This window comes from Phycodurus eques, chromosome 2 (genome assembly GCF_024500275.1).
Source record: "Phycodurus eques isolate BA_2022a chromosome 2, UOR_Pequ_1.1, whole genome shotgun sequence".
NCBI classification, from domain to species: Eukaryota; Metazoa; Chordata; class Actinopteri; order Syngnathiformes; family Syngnathidae; genus Phycodurus; species Phycodurus eques.
The window spans coordinates 22619737-22635248 of record NC_084526.1 but is presented as its reverse complement, the minus strand read 5'-3'; the positions used below and the strand labels follow the sequence as shown (position 1 = coordinate 22635248).

The 15512-nt window shown below is 44.4% G+C and overlaps 1 protein-coding gene across 1 annotated transcript in view; it reads right to left on the bottom strand.

Annotated features, from left to right (window-relative positions):
* The window catches only part of kif13ba (kinesin family member 13Ba), a 91709-nt gene that overhangs the window by 14466 nt on the left and 61731 nt on the right, over positions 1–15512 (bottom strand). The window contains 8 exon segments of the mRNA XM_061669945.1: positions 332–485; positions 4806–4856; positions 5062–5139; positions 5676–5828; positions 10502–10651; positions 10653–10778; positions 10852–10976; positions 12839–12894. Coding sequence (XP_061525929.1) covers positions 332–485; positions 4806–4856; positions 5062–5139; positions 5676–5828; positions 10502–10651; positions 10653–10778; positions 10852–10976; positions 12839–12894 — 893 coding nt within the window.

The window sequence follows — 15512 nt, the reverse complement described above, 5'->3', positions numbered from 1 at the left end:
GTGAGAAGTGAAGAAAAGAAGGTAAGCAGGTGAAGAAAATGAGAAAAGGAAGGTGAAGGGCAACGAGGGGAAGAAAAGAAGAAGGTAAAGAGGAAGCAAAGTTGGTGGGAAAAGGTGATAAAAAAGGAAGAATAAAGTGAGATGTTTTGCTTTTTGAAAAATAGTACTTCCAAAAAGAGGAAGGTGATGTTTGAACTAAGGATTACATGTCATTTGGAAGGATTATTACGGCCTTCATTTAGAAAACCCCCAGCCTCATCAGCAGCAGCAGCAGAAGATGAAGACAGAGGCCAATGGTGGCGTGGAGGCGGCTAAGGCCGTGGACGTTTACCTTGCTCTGGCTCCTGGTTGTGTGGCGAGGTGACAGCGGTCGAGGAAGGCGGCGACGACGTGGGGCAGTAGGTGGAGGGAGACGAGGCCGGGCGCGGTAGCGTGCGATGGTAGGCAGATGGCATGAAGATGTCCTGCTGACTCTCCCAGCGACCCTGAACATCACGCACCAAGAAGATGTCACATAAATCGCATGAGACTGGGAAGGGCTAATTTTTTTTATTTTTTATTTTTTAACGGCTCACATTTGATTTTTAAAACAGACAGATGATAAAGATAGTTTGTGGATGAGCTTTAAAAAAAAAAAAAAGTAAATGTAATGTTTTTTTTTTTTTAAATGAGTCACTTTTTTTATTATTAATTGAGCAGTTATTTAAAGGTCCCCCTTCCATCAGTGTTTTAGTTACATTTTGATGATCTTTGATGTCCTTTTATCTGGTTTGCATGATAATTTGAGTTGGAAATCCCCAAAAAGTTGGTCTTTTCCATCTAACATTTGAAAGGGTCAGATGTTGTGAAGGGATGTGGGTGAAAATGAAAAGGGAGGGATATTTGGAGATTATGCTCGTCATACGCTCCATTTATTTGAATTGAACCTGACGCAGTGGTCATCGCGAGCGAAAATGATCGCAAACTTCGCTATTTCATCCACTGTTACATCATAAATTATGAATACAGTCAAGTATATTTTAGCAATCGTTTAATTTGTCGACAATGTTTTAGATTAATCAATTCATCAGATATTTACTCAAACAGGTCGGACATTATTTAATTGATGACGATTCAGTTACTAGTTTTGTCTGTGAAATGGGCAAAAGGTTTGATCAATATTTTTCAGAGTAAAATAAGATGTTTCCAAATGTCTTATTTTGATTAAACACAAAGATAATCAGTCATTTTAATGGAGGACGACAGAAATCTGAGTATCTTTACTGTTGAGAGGTTGAAATTCTGAGGACGAAAATATTGTCTCTCAGCGATTATAAAAAAAAATATGTCAACTAATTTGATAATGGATTAGTTGTCAATGAATTGATGAATTGTTGCACCTCGAGAAAATATGATACATATTACAGGACTCTTAATGTAAGTAAATAAGTAATATAAATGCTTGGTGGGGCAGATGAAAGAACAGAGGCTGTATGTAGACTACTTTGCCCACCCCTGGTCTAAATCATTAACTCCACAAGTGTTCGCTTCTTCTTTGACATTTTTATATACAATGCATCCAGAAAGTTTTCACAAAAGTATGCCCAAAAACAAGTGTGCCATGTTTGTGGCATATTAAAGAGGACGAAGTTGTAAATACTGCCAAAGTGCATCAACAAAGTGTAGAGCAAAGGCTGTGACTACTTATCTACATGTGAATTCTTATAATGTGGAACCTCGACGTAATGGACTAAAAGGGGCGAGGGGTCAAAATGATGGATAACTAGTTTTGAAATCAGAAGGGGGCAATAAGTATACCCACAACTGCTCAGTGCCTGTACGTTGTGGTTCAACCCGGTGGACGAGAGGGTAGCCGCCCTCTGCCTTCAGGTGGGGGGACGGGTCCTGACTGTTGTTTGTGCCTGTGCACCAAACAGCAGTTCAGAGTACCCACCCTTTTTGGAGTCTTTGGAGGGGGTGCTGGAGAGCGCTCCCGCTGGGGACTTCATCGTTCTGCTAGGGGACTTCAATGCTCACGTGGGCAATGACAGTGAGACCTGGAAGGGCGTGATTGGGAGGAACGGCCCCCCCGATCAGAACCCGAGCGGTGTTCTGTTATTTTGTCCTTCTGTGCTCATCACGAATCGTCCATAACGAACACCATGTTCATGCATAAGGGTGACCACACGTGCACTTGGCACCAGGACACCCGAGGTCGCAGTTCGATGATCGACTTTGTGGTCGTGTCATCTGCATGTCTTGGACACTCGGGTGAACAGAGGGGCGGAGCTGTCAACTGATCACCACCTGGTGGTGAGTTGGCTCAGAATGTGGGGGAAGATGCCGGTCTGACGTGGCAGGCCCAAACGTATTGTGAGGGTCTGCTGGGAACATCTGGCAGAATCCCCTGTCAGAAGGAGCTTAAACTCCCACCTCCGACAGAACTTTGCTCATGTTCCGGGGGAGGCAGGGGGACATAGAGTCCGAGTGGACCATGTTCCGCGCCTCCATTGCTGAGGCGGCCGACCGCAGCTGTGGCCGTAATGGCTGTCGTGGCAGCAATCCTCGAACCCGTTGGTGGACACCAATGGCGAGGGATGCCCATCAAGCTGAAGAAGGAGTCCTATCGGGTCTTTTTGGCCTGTGGGACTCCTGAGGCAGCTGATGGGTACCGGGTGGCCAAGCGGAATGCAGCTTTGGTGGTCGCTGAAGCAAAAACTCGGGTATGGGAGGAGTTCGGTGAGGCCATGGAGAAAGACTTCTGGACGGCTTCGAGGAAATTCTGGTCCGCCATCCAGCGTCTCAGGTGGGGAAAGCAGTGCACCCATCAACACTGTGTATAGTGGGGATGGGGGGCTGCTGACCTCGACTCGGGACGTTGTGAGCCGGTGGGGAGAATACTTTGAAGACCTCCTCAATTCCACTGACATGCCTTCCCATGAGGAAGCAGAGTGTGGGTTCTCTGAGCCGGGCTCTCCTATCTCTGGGGTTGAGGTCACCGAGGTGGTTAAAAAGCTCCTCGGTGGCAGGTGGCGACCTGAGATTCGCCCGGAGTTCCTAAAGGCTCTGGATGTTGTGGGGCTGTCCTGGTTGACACGCCTCTGCAAAATCGCAGTGGACATCGGTGACAGTGCCTCTGGATTGGCAGACTGGGGATGTTGGTGCCCCTTTTTAAGAAGGGGGACAGGAGGGTGTGTTCCAACTACAGGGGGATCACACTCCTCAGCCTCCCTGGTAAGGTCTATTCAGGGGTGCTGGAGACTCCGCCAAGGCTGCCCTTTGTCACCGATTCTGTTCATAACTTTTATAGACAGAATTTCAAGGCACAGTCGAGGCGTAGAGGGGGTCCGGTTTGGTGGGCTCAGTATTGCATCTCTGCTTTTTGCAGATGATGTGGTTCTGTTGGCTTCATCAAGCCGTGATCTCCAACTCTCTCTGGAGCAGTTCGCAGCTGAGTGTGAAGCGGCTGGGATGAAAATCAGCACCTCCAAATCTGAGACCATGGTCCTCAGTCGTAAAAGGGTGGCGTGCCCTCTTCAGGTTGGGGATGAGATCCTGCCCCAAGTGGAGGAGTTCAAGTATCTTGGGGTCTAGTTCACGAGTGAGGGAAGAATGGAACGAGAGATCGACAGGCGGATCGGTGTAGCCTCTGCAGTGATGCGGACTTTGTATCGATCCGTTGTGGTAAAGAAGGAGCTAAGGCGAAGCTCTCGATTTACCGGTCGATCTACGTTCCTAGCCTCACCTATGGTCACGAGCTGTGGGTCGTCACCGAAAGAACAAGATCCCGGATACAAGCGGCCGAAATGAGTTTCCTCCGCAGGGTGTCCGGGCTCTCCCTTAAGAGATAGGGTGAGAAGCTCGGTCATCCGGGAGGATCTCAGAGTAGAGCCGCTGCTCCTCCACATCGAGAGGAGCCAGATGAGGTGGCTCCGACATCTGATTCGGATGCCTCCCGGACGCCTCCCTGGTGAGGTGTTCCGGGTACGTGCCACCGGGAGGAGACCCCGGGGACGACCCAGGACACGCTGGAGAGACTATGTCTTTCGGCTGGCCTGGGAACACCTCGGGATCCCCCCGGAAGAGCTGGATGAAGTGGCTGTGGAGAGGGAAGTCTGGGCGTCAATGCTAAAGCTACTGCCCCCGCGACCCGACCTCGGATAAGCGGTAGAAAAATGGATGGATGGATGGATGAAATCAGAAGGCAAGGATAATGGTTTGTTCAACTATTGTTCAAGTAACTGTAAAAGGGGGTTGGACGCAAAACATGCTTACAATAGTTCATTACTATTTATTACATATGAATATTATACAAACAAGCAAGAATCATGGAAGTTGACACACATGATTTGCTTTCGCGGGGGACATAAAATGATGTGGAGGGCCGGATCTGGCCCCAGGGCCTTGAGTTTGACACCTGTGCCTTAGATGAATGTAGCTTTATCATACACAGTTCATCTCCGCATGACCATTAATTATGTTAACGTTAAATTTAATAAGGTGCCTGTACAGTTACTAAAGGTTTTATAATGGCGATAGTTTGACTCTGAAACAGAAAAATTAACATTTGATTTGTTTTGAAGCATCAGTTATTTAGCTGGACAAGAGGGTCAAAATATTAGAAACAGCTTCATTTTAATCCAAACTACATTACCACACTACAAACATTGTTAAAGTAATACATCTAACAAATCTTGTAAGAAAGTTACTGTATTCAATCTCATTAGCTTGTGCAGGTGCACCTAATGAAGTTTCAGGTGTGTGTGTGTTCAGTGTGCTTGGTTTGTGTGTGTGTGTGTGTGTGTGTGTGTGTGTGTGTGCGTTACCTTATCCTCAAGCAGGCAGGTGGTGGACAAGTCTTGTCTACTTCCAGATAGCTGAGGATGGACAAAAGCATCAAGTAAATAATATCAATATTTATCTGAAAATGAAGTGGCAAAGTTAAATGTTCATTTTGCTTTTCTTCCTGGTAGTTAGTTACTTATTGTTAAAAATATTAGTTTTTATTGTAAAATTCTTAACTTTATTCTTCTACAATCATGAGCAATGGGGAAATACTAGAGAACTTTTAACTTGAAGTACACTGTTAACAGATGGAGAACTGAGACTCCGCCGGTTGCTTCTTCCTCTTGCAGCGAGTTGCTCCTTCACTGTCACCTCCTTGAACACACAAACACACGTGTCAGACTACCTGCTTATGAACGCATCAATATTAATTCTTCTTATTTTAACCTGTCATGTTCATCTCATCTTGAAGGAGAGTTTGATTTTGAGGCACCTCGGTTCACAATGAGACACTGTTCATTAACCTACGCTAATGCGGCAGTAACGTCATTATTATGTATTGTATGAAAAACACTCGGCCATGAATATAAAACAATCAAGTGAAAAACAAGTATGGTGCAACCGGAGGATTCCTTCTTCGAAGTAGACTAGTTCATTAACCACCAAACGCAGAATGCCGGGAACGTCGTACTCCCTTTGTTGTAATTTGTATTGCGATTGAGACGTCTATGACAGGACAAAACATGGCGAAATGGGATGAGACAGGATGGGACAGAAATGGAAAGGACAGGATACGACCGGACATGATAGGATGAGAGAAGACTGGATAGGAGTATTGAGCAAGGCAGTGCTACGGGATACGGTGCAAGGGGGATTCTAATTGTAGTGAGGTGATAAGATCCAGCGTGTACCTGTCTGAGGCGGTCTAGAGTGAGGATGTTCTCGAGACTGAGCACACTACGGAGGTACTTCTCGATGGCGGCTTCGTCGTCGGCCGACTCGCTGCTGTGAGCACTGGCGGCGAGGCGGGCCAGCATCTCTCTGTCCTCTGATCCGGGAGCGTCCTGACGAGGGGGGGACACACACACACACACACACATTAAATCATCTTCCTAGAAAATGCACAGTGTGCTCGACTGTAATGGTTCTCAAACAGAGATTCAGTGAGCTGTGGCTCGGGGGTCCGTTAAAACAATTTGCAATACAGTAAAAGATTGTCTTATCATTCAGATAAGTGCATATGAGACCAGCGTGCCAATAAAACAAACCTATCCAGTGCTGTGAAAAATTATTGGCCCCCCTTCTAAAATTCTTATATTTTTACATAGTTTCCCCACTTTGATTAAGCTCATCAAATAAATCTAAATATCAGAGAACTATAACCCAAACCAATATAAATGCCCTTTTTAAAATTGTGATTTCATTTATTATGAAAAAAAAAAAAACACTTTTCAAAGTTACCCGGCCCTGTGTGAAAAAGTAATGGTCCCCTAATTACTGGTTGGGCCATCCTCTGCAGCAACAACTGAAATCAAACGTTTTCTGTAACTGGCAATGAGTCTTTCACATCTCTATGGAGATATTTTGGCCCACTCTTCCTTGCAATTACTTTTTTCACAAAGGGCCAGGTAACTTTGAATAGTTCTTTTTCCTAATGAAATGAAATCACCATGTAAAACCCACATTTTAAGTTCACTTGGGTTCTATTTGTCTGATTTGTTTCTTCTTTTCCTCTCGGCTTGTCCCTTTAGAGGTCGCCACAGCGCGTCATCCTTTTCCATGTAAGCCTATCTCCTGCATCCTCCTCTCGAACACCAACTGCCCTCACGTCTTCCCTCACGACATCCATCAACCTTCTCTTTGGTCTTCCTCTAGCTCTCTTGCCTGGCAGCTCCACCCTCATCATCCTTCGACCAATATTCTCACTATTTCTCCGCTGGACGTGTCCAAACCATCGAAGTCTGCTTTCTCTAACTTTGTCTCCAAAACATCGAACCTCGGCTGTCCCTCTGATGAGCTCATTTCTAATTTTACCCAACCTGGTCACTCTGAGAGCGAACCTCAACATCTTCATTCCCACCACCTCCAGCTCTGCTTCCTGTTGTCTCTTCAGTGCCACTGTCTCGAATCCGTACATCATGGCTGGCCTCACCACTGTTTTATAAACTTTCCCCTTCATCCTAGCAGAGACTCTTCTGTCACATAACACGCCTGACACGTTCCTCCACCCATTCCAACCTGCTTGGACCCGTTTCTTCACTTCCTCACCACACTCACCATTGCTCTGGACGGTTGACCCCAAGTATTTAAAGTCCTCCACCATTGCCATCTCATCTCCCTGTAGCCTCACTCTTTCCCCACCACCCCTCTCATTCATGCACATATATTCTGTTTTACTTCGGTTAATCTTCAATTCCTCTGCTTTCCAGTGCATGTCTCAATCTTTCTAACTGTTCCTCCACCTGCTCCCTGCTTTCACTGCAGATCACAATGTCATCTGCAAACTTCATGGTCCACCGGGATTCTAGTCTAACCTCATCTGTCAGCCTATCCATCACCAACTCTGATGCAGTCCCACCTCCACCTTAAATTCGTCTGTCACACCTACAGCACACCTCACCACTGTTCTGCTGCCCTCGTACATGTCCTGTATTATTCTAACATGCTTCTCTGCCACTCCAGACTTCAGGATGCAGAACCACAGTTCCTCTCTGGGTACTCTGTAATAGGCTTTCTCTAGATCTACAAAGACACACTGTAGCTCCTTCTGACCTTCTCTGTACCTTTCCATCAACATCCTCAAGGCAAATAATGCATCTGTGGTACTCTTTCTAGGCATGAAACCATACTGTTGCTGGCAAATACTCACTTCTGTCCTGAGTGTAGCCTCCACTACTCTTTCCCATAACTTCATTGTGTGGCTCATCAACTTTATTCCTCTATTGTTCCCACAGCTCTGCACATCACCCTTGTTCTTAAAAATGGGCACCAGCACACCTTTCCTCCATTCCTCAGGCATCTTCTCACGCGCTAGAATTCTATTGAACAAGCTGGTCAAAAACTCCACAGCCACCTCTCCTAGATGCTTCCATACCTCCACAGGAATGTCATCAGGACCAACTGCCTTTCCATTTTTCATCCTCTTTAATGCCTTTCTAACTTCCCCCTTACTAATCATTGCCACTTCCTGGTCCACCACACTTGCCTCTTCTATTCTTCCTTCTCTCTCATTTTCCTCATTCATCCACTCCTCGAAGTATTCTTTCCATCTATCTAGCAGATGACTGGCACCAGTCAACATATTTCCATCTCTATCTTGAATCACCCTAACCTGCTGCACATCCTTCCCATCTCTATCCCTCTGTCTGGCCAACCTGTATAGATCCTTTTCTCCTTCTTTAGTGTCCAACCTGGCATACATGTCATCATATGTCTCTTGTTTGGCCTTTGCCACCTCTACCTTTGCCCAATGTCGCATCTCAATGTATTCCTTTCGCATCTCCTCGGTCCTCTCAGTGTCCCACTTCTTCTTAGCCAACCCTTTTTCCTTGTATGATTTCCTGTACTGTGAGGTTCCACCACCAAGTCTCCTTCTCTCCTTTCCTGCCAGAAGATACACCAAGTACTCTCCTGCCTGCCTCTCTGATCACCTTGGCTGCAGTGGGCCAGTCTTCTGAAAGCTCCTCCCGTCCACCGAGAGCCTGTCTCACCTCTTCCCGAAAAGCTGCACAACACACCACATGGTTCTCTGCCTCTGCCTTTGTCTTACTAATCTTCCTCCCCACCACCAGAGTCATCTTACACACCACCATCCTATGCTGTCTAGCCACACTCTCCCCTACCACTACCTTACAGTCGGTAACCTCCTTCAGATGACATCGTCTGCACAAGATGTAATCCACCTGCGTGCTTCTACCTCCGCTCTTGTAGGTCACCCTATGTTCCTGCCTCTTCTGGAAAAAAGTGTTCACTACAGCCATTTGCATCCTTTTTGCAATGTCTACCACCATCTGTCCCTCCAAGTTCCTTTCCTGGATGTTGTACTTACCCATCACTTCTTCATCACCCCTATTTCCTTCACCAACATGTCCATTACAATCTGCACCAATCACGACTCTCTCTCTGTCTGGGATGCTCAGAACTACTTCGTCTAGCTCCTTCCAGAATTTCTCTTTCACCTCTAGTTCACATCCTACCTGTGGGGCAGTAGCCACTAATCACATTATAAATAACACCCTCAATTTCAAGTTTCAGCCTCATCACTCGATCTGACACTCTTTTCACCTCCAAGACATCTTAGCCAACTCTTCTTTTAAAATAACCCCGACTCCATTTCTCTTCCCATCTACACCATGGTAAAATAATTTAAACCCTGCCCCTAAACGTCTAGCCTTACTGGCTTTCCACCTGGTCTCCTGGACACACAATATATCAACCTTTCTCCTAATCATCATGTCAACCAACTCCCGATATTTTCCTGTTATAGTCCCAACATTCAAAGTCCGCACATTCAGTTCTAGGCTCTGTGCTTTCCTCTTCTGTTTCGGCCGAAGAACCCGCTTTCCACCTCTTCTTCTTCTTCTTCTTCGACTTTGACCCACAGTAGCTGAATTTCCACCGGCGCCCTGCAGGTTGACGGCGTCGGTGGCGGACGTTGTTAACCCGGGCCACGACCGATACGGAATGGAATTCTTTGGATGAACGCTCATATTTGTTTGGCAAAGTTTTAAGCCGGATGCCCTTCCTAACGCAACCCGTGCATTTATCCGGGCTTGAGACCGGCCTACAGTTTGCACTGGCTTGTGCCCCCGATAGGGCTGCATTTTTATCTGATTTCTTTGATGAGCATAAACAAAGTGAGAAACTATTCAAAAATTAAGAATTTGAGAAGGAGACAATACTTTTTCACAGCACTGTATATCTAAATGTGTATATTATATGTAATAAAACAATTACTTTATACTACCTTAGCATGAGGCTAATTAAAAGGTCTGATATGATTGTCATAAAAACCTTAGATCACTGCATGAATAAAGTTAAGAACAAAACGGCCTGTTATTAAAGGGAATACATTTATTGGAGATCGAAAGCATATCTTCTTTAGAATATATTCCTATATTTTTCTTACCCAGCTATACACTGGTCGGCAGCCAATCACAGGCCACATATAAACAAACAACCATTCGCACGCACAGTCACACCTACGGGCAATTTAGAGTCTTCAATCAACCTAACACGCATGTTTTTGGGATGTGGGAGGAAACCCGTGTGCCCGGAGAAAACCCACGCAGGCACGGGGAGAACATGCAAACTCCACACAGGCGAGGCCGGGATTTGAACCCCGGTCCTCAGAACTGCGAGGCAGATGTGCTAAGCAGTCGCCCGCCGTGCCGCCTATTTTTCTTTTTTCTTTTTCCAAAATTAAAGATGTAATATTTTGAGAATAAAGTTGTAGTTTTGAAAGTCATGTGTTAATCTATGGATATATTTCCTGGTTAAAGATTGCATAATATTCCAACGACTTTAGGCTACAACTTTTTTGTCGTCGTTACATTCTAACTTTTTTTTTTTCTTTTCAAGATTTTAATTCCGATGGCATTTTGGGGTAGACATGGTAATTGGTACATGGTCATTATGTTTAATTATTCCAGGATTATGAGGTGGTCCTTGGAAAAATGTCACCATTGCACACAAAAGGTTTGAGAACACCTGCTCTACTGGTGCTGTGTGGCCTTACCCCTGGGATGTTGGAGACCACCTCAAAGGTGACGCCACTTCCAGGGATGGTGCTGCGCGTGGACATCCTCCTGAGGAAGTTGTGCGCGAAGCCCTGGCGCCCGGGGTTGACGTTAACACAGATTCTCTTTCTCAGCACCAGCTGCATGTCAGGCCGGGTGGCTGAGCTGCACTACCACGCGTACGGTGAGGTACACCCGGCTGTCGGGCCAAGCTCCCCCGCGGCTCAGCTGCGGGCACTCGTGGACTGTGGAGTCCCACGACGCCTCCGCTTTTACCTGGGAGTCAGCAGAAGCGCAATTAAGAGCAGATGGAAACGAGACAGATATACTCATTGCACGTCTTCTTTACTTCGCCGTCGTAGTGTCTGACAATCTGCAGGTCGAAGAAGTCATCCTCGTCTTCGCCGCTCAGCGTGGCGTCCCAGCCTCCAGCGTCGGGAACCTCAAACTGGTCCTGAGAACTCAGGTCGTCAGCTGGACGCACAAAAAAAGGATATATAAATGACAGCAGGTGACAAGGATTTCGCTGGTAATAATACACCATTTAGTTGCCTTTGGAGTAATTAAAACAAACAACATTAGGTACACCTAACCTGTTCAAAATGAACATTGTTGAGGTGTATACAGTAATAGTATTGACGGGGGACAGTCAGCGAGTCCTGCCGCGAATAGCCACAATTAATAGACGCCACCTCTAAAAAGGTTAATAATCAATTATATTCATAATTTAAAATATAAACATACCACAAACTATGATCCCAAAACACTATCATTTCAAATTCATCTTAACACATTACCTTTAAAAATAAATGGCTTGCAAATTCATTCATTCATTAATTTTCCGTACCGCTTCTCCTCACTAGGGTCGCAGGCGTGCTGGAGCCTATCCCAGCTATCTTCGGGCGAGAGGCGGGGTACACCCTGAACCGGTCGGCAGCCAATCGCAGGGCACATATAAACAAACAACCATTCGCACTCACATTCATACCTACGGGCAATTTAAAGTATTCCATCAACCTACCACACATGTTTTCGGGATGTGGAAGGAAACCGGAGTTGCCGGAGAAAACCCACGCAGGCACGGGGAGAACATGCAAACTCCACACAGGCGGGGCCGGGATTTGAACCCCAGTCCTCAGAACTGTGAGGCAGATGTGCTAACCAGTTGATCACCGTGTTTGCAAATTATTCGATTTAAAAAAATAAAATAAAAAATGCACCCTAAGTGAGCATGTACATGGAAACACAACAAACTCTCCATAACAACCTAGGCTAAACCATGAAACACAGCTAACTTTAACTTGCAGTACTTCCATGGACCAACTATACCACTCCCCTAATTAGACACAGCACTGGAAATGTAGGTGAACTTTTCAGTGAATAATATGATGTCAAAGGGGCCAGACCATTAAAATCATAACATACTAATATAATAATAAATAACAATAGGATTCTCCCTTTGTTTTAATGCCAAACAAAACAAGTACATGAGGAAAATGTTTAGCTTTAATGGATTTGTTTTTACTATTAACGATTTTACAAAAAATGTTTGCTTCCGTTTGTCATCTGCATGTGTGCATAATAACTGATCACAGTGATTGTATTTTAAGGTACAAAAATAAGTCACACGTGTTAGGAAATGAAAAATATAGTACTAAACTAAAATTAAACCAACTGACCAATGAATTATTAGCATTAATTTTTCTCATGAGCATAATCATTCTCAAAAGTATCCTGAGTCCCTACCACCACATCTTACGTACTTTCAAATTCATTCTGCCGGCCGGATTGTAGCCCCGAGCAGGCCCGTTTTGGCCCACAGGCCGTATGTTTGACACAACTGGTCTATTGGAAAAAACTACAAATCGATCTTTAACAGTGGCCAAGGAACTCAGTTACAACATGTGGTAAGACTACACACTGCAATTCAGAGAGAGATTATTGATGTGCTTTATTGCTGCCATTTTGGTTAGCAACAGAGTTCAAATGGGCTCAGCAGTGAATTCTTCAAAGTCAGAATAGCATCTATGAACTGAGATAATTACAATCGGATAAATAATTGAGGGGGGCGTATATTAAGTGGAAGACTGCGACTTATTGGGGCACTATGTCTATTAAGAGGATGACGACTATTTGAGGAAATCCTGTATTTCACAAAATTGGGAAATTGCTTTTAATTTGCCTTTAATTTTTCACAGGAATCACTTAGATTCATAATACATATTTACTTATGTTGTGTATAAACAGGGCTTTTGTGGGTGACCTAATGGTGTGGACTGTGAGCATATGGATCTGAATGAATAATTATTTGATATACCAGCAAACCTATGACATACGTTTAAGGTTGAGAAAGAGGACCGGAATGTGAGTCTCCATGCCCGGAAGTGGAACCCTGTGGACAAACACACAAGTTCGTTACCAAGAACAACAGCATTCATGAAGTCATTACCTTTCATCAAACTGACTTTGATGCACATTTGATGGCATAATCAATAAAGCTTTGCCATATAGCATCAAACATCTGTCTAGGATACCTGCTTCCGATTTGAGCTCATTTAGGAAAATTCCAGAGTCAATGTCCGCCAACTTACAAGACCAGGAATTGGCCCAAAATTGCATACAGTGCCGTGAAAAAGTAAGACTGGATACTGGACTGGACTAAATTCTTATATTTCTGTATAGTTTGCTCACTTTGTTTAAGATAATCAAACACATTTAAATATCAGACAAATTTAACCCAAGTGAACTTAAAGTGCTGTTTTTAAATGGTGATTACAATTATTAAGAAAAAATAAATAAATATTCAAAGTTACCTGGCCCTGTGTGAAAAAGTAATGGTCACTAAACCTAATCACTAGTTGGGCCATCCTCAACAGCAACAACTGAAATCATGTGTTTTCTATCACTGGCAATAAGTCTTTCACAACTTTGTGGAGATATTTTTGGCCGACTCTTTCATGCAGAATTGTTTGAATTCAGCAAAAATAGAGGGTTTTCGAGCATGAACGGCCTTTTTAAAGTCATGCCACTGCATTCCAATCGGATTCAAGTCTGGACATTGACTTGGCCACTCTAAAAGCTTCATTTTGTTTTTTTACGCCATTCAGAAGTTGACTTGCTGGTGTGTTTTGGATCGTTATTCTGCTGCAGAACCCAAGTGCGCTGAGTTTGAGGTCACAAACTGATGGCTGAACATTTTCCTTCAAGATTTTCTTTTAAAGAGCAGAATTTATGGTTCCATTACTCATAGCAAGTTGTCCAGGTCCTGAAGGAGAAAGCAGCCCAAGACCATCACACTACCACTACCCTGTTTGACTGTTCATTTTCATGTTTTTTCTGAAATCCTGTGCTAGATTTACACCAGCTGTAACGAGACATACACGTTCCAAAAAGCTCAACTTTCGCCTCGTTAGTCCATATCATAACTCCCAAAAGTCTTTTTTTTTTTTGCAAAAGTAAGATGAGCCTTTATGTTCTTTTTGGTCAGCAGTGTTTTTTGCCCTGGAACTCTGCCATGGATGCCATTTTTGCCCAGTTTATTCCTGATTGTTGTGTCATGACCACTGTCCTTAACTGAGGCAAGGGAGGCCTGCAGTTCTTTAGAAGTTGTCCTGAATTACTTTGTGGCCTCCTGGATGAGTCATTGCTGTTCTCTTGGGGTAATCGTTATAGGCCGGCCACTCCTGGGAAGTTTCACCACTGTTCCATAATTTCTCCATTTGAGGATAATGGCTCTCCCTATGGTTCGCTGGAATCCTAAAGCTTTAGAAATAGCTTTTGAAACCCTTTCCAGACTGATAGATGTCCATCCATCCATCCATTTTCTGAGCCGCTTCTCCTCACTACGGTCGCGGGCGTGCCTGAGCTTATCCCAGCTATCATTGGGCAGGAGGCGGGGTACACCCTGAACTGGTTGCCAGACATTCACAGGGCACATATAAACAAACAACCATTCGCACTCACATTCACACGTACGGGCAATTTAGAGTTTTTGCGATGTGGGAGGAAACCAGAGTGCCCGGAGAAAATCCACGCAGGCACGGGGAGAACATGCAAACTCCACACAGGCGGGGCCGGGGATTGAACCCTGGTCCTCAGAACTGTGAGGCAGACGCTCTAACCAGTCGTCCACTGTGCCGCCCTGATAGATGTCAATTACTTTATTTCTCAGCTGTTATGGAACTTCTTTGGATCATGTCATTTTGTTGCAGCTTTTTTAGATCTTTTGTTGGGACAGTTTGATTTATATTTAGCGATTTATTGATTGAACAAGTCTGCAGGTAATAATCAGGCTTGGGTGTGATCATTGAAAATTAACCAAGAATTGTGACAAGCCACAATTTGTTTTATTTTCTTAAAGTGGGAAAACTATGAAAACATATAAGAATTAGAGAAGGGGGCCAATACTATTTGACGGCACTGTAGGTCCTGACATTTCATGCGTCCCGTTATGATAGACACGGACACCCAATTTCATGTTGTTGGTGAAACTGGTATCGTGGGCAAGTTTTTCTAACTTTCCAGGGAGTGACATTTGGCGTGGTCATGTTCAGGATCCTTAAAATACATACAGGACATAACAGCGGCTGAAATAAGTATTTAACACCTCACCATTTTTCCCACTAAATATATTTCCAAAGGCGCTATTGGCATGAAAATTTCAGATGTTGTGAAATACCCAAATAATCTATGCATACAAAGAAAGTAGAACAAATAAGATCAGAAATTAAGTTGTGTATAAAAAAAATGTGAAATGACACAGGGAAACCGTATTGAACACGCCAACTGGTATGTATATAATACTTTGTACAAAAGTGTTTGTTTTCAATGACAGCTTCAAGACGCCTCCTGTATGGAGAAACTAGTCGCATACATTGGTCTGTTATGATTTTGGCCCATTCCTCCACACAAGCTGTCTTCAAATCTTGAAGGTTCCATGGGCTTCTTTTATAGACCTTGAGTTTCAGTTCTTTCCATAGATTTTCGACTGGATTCAAGTCAGGGGATTGG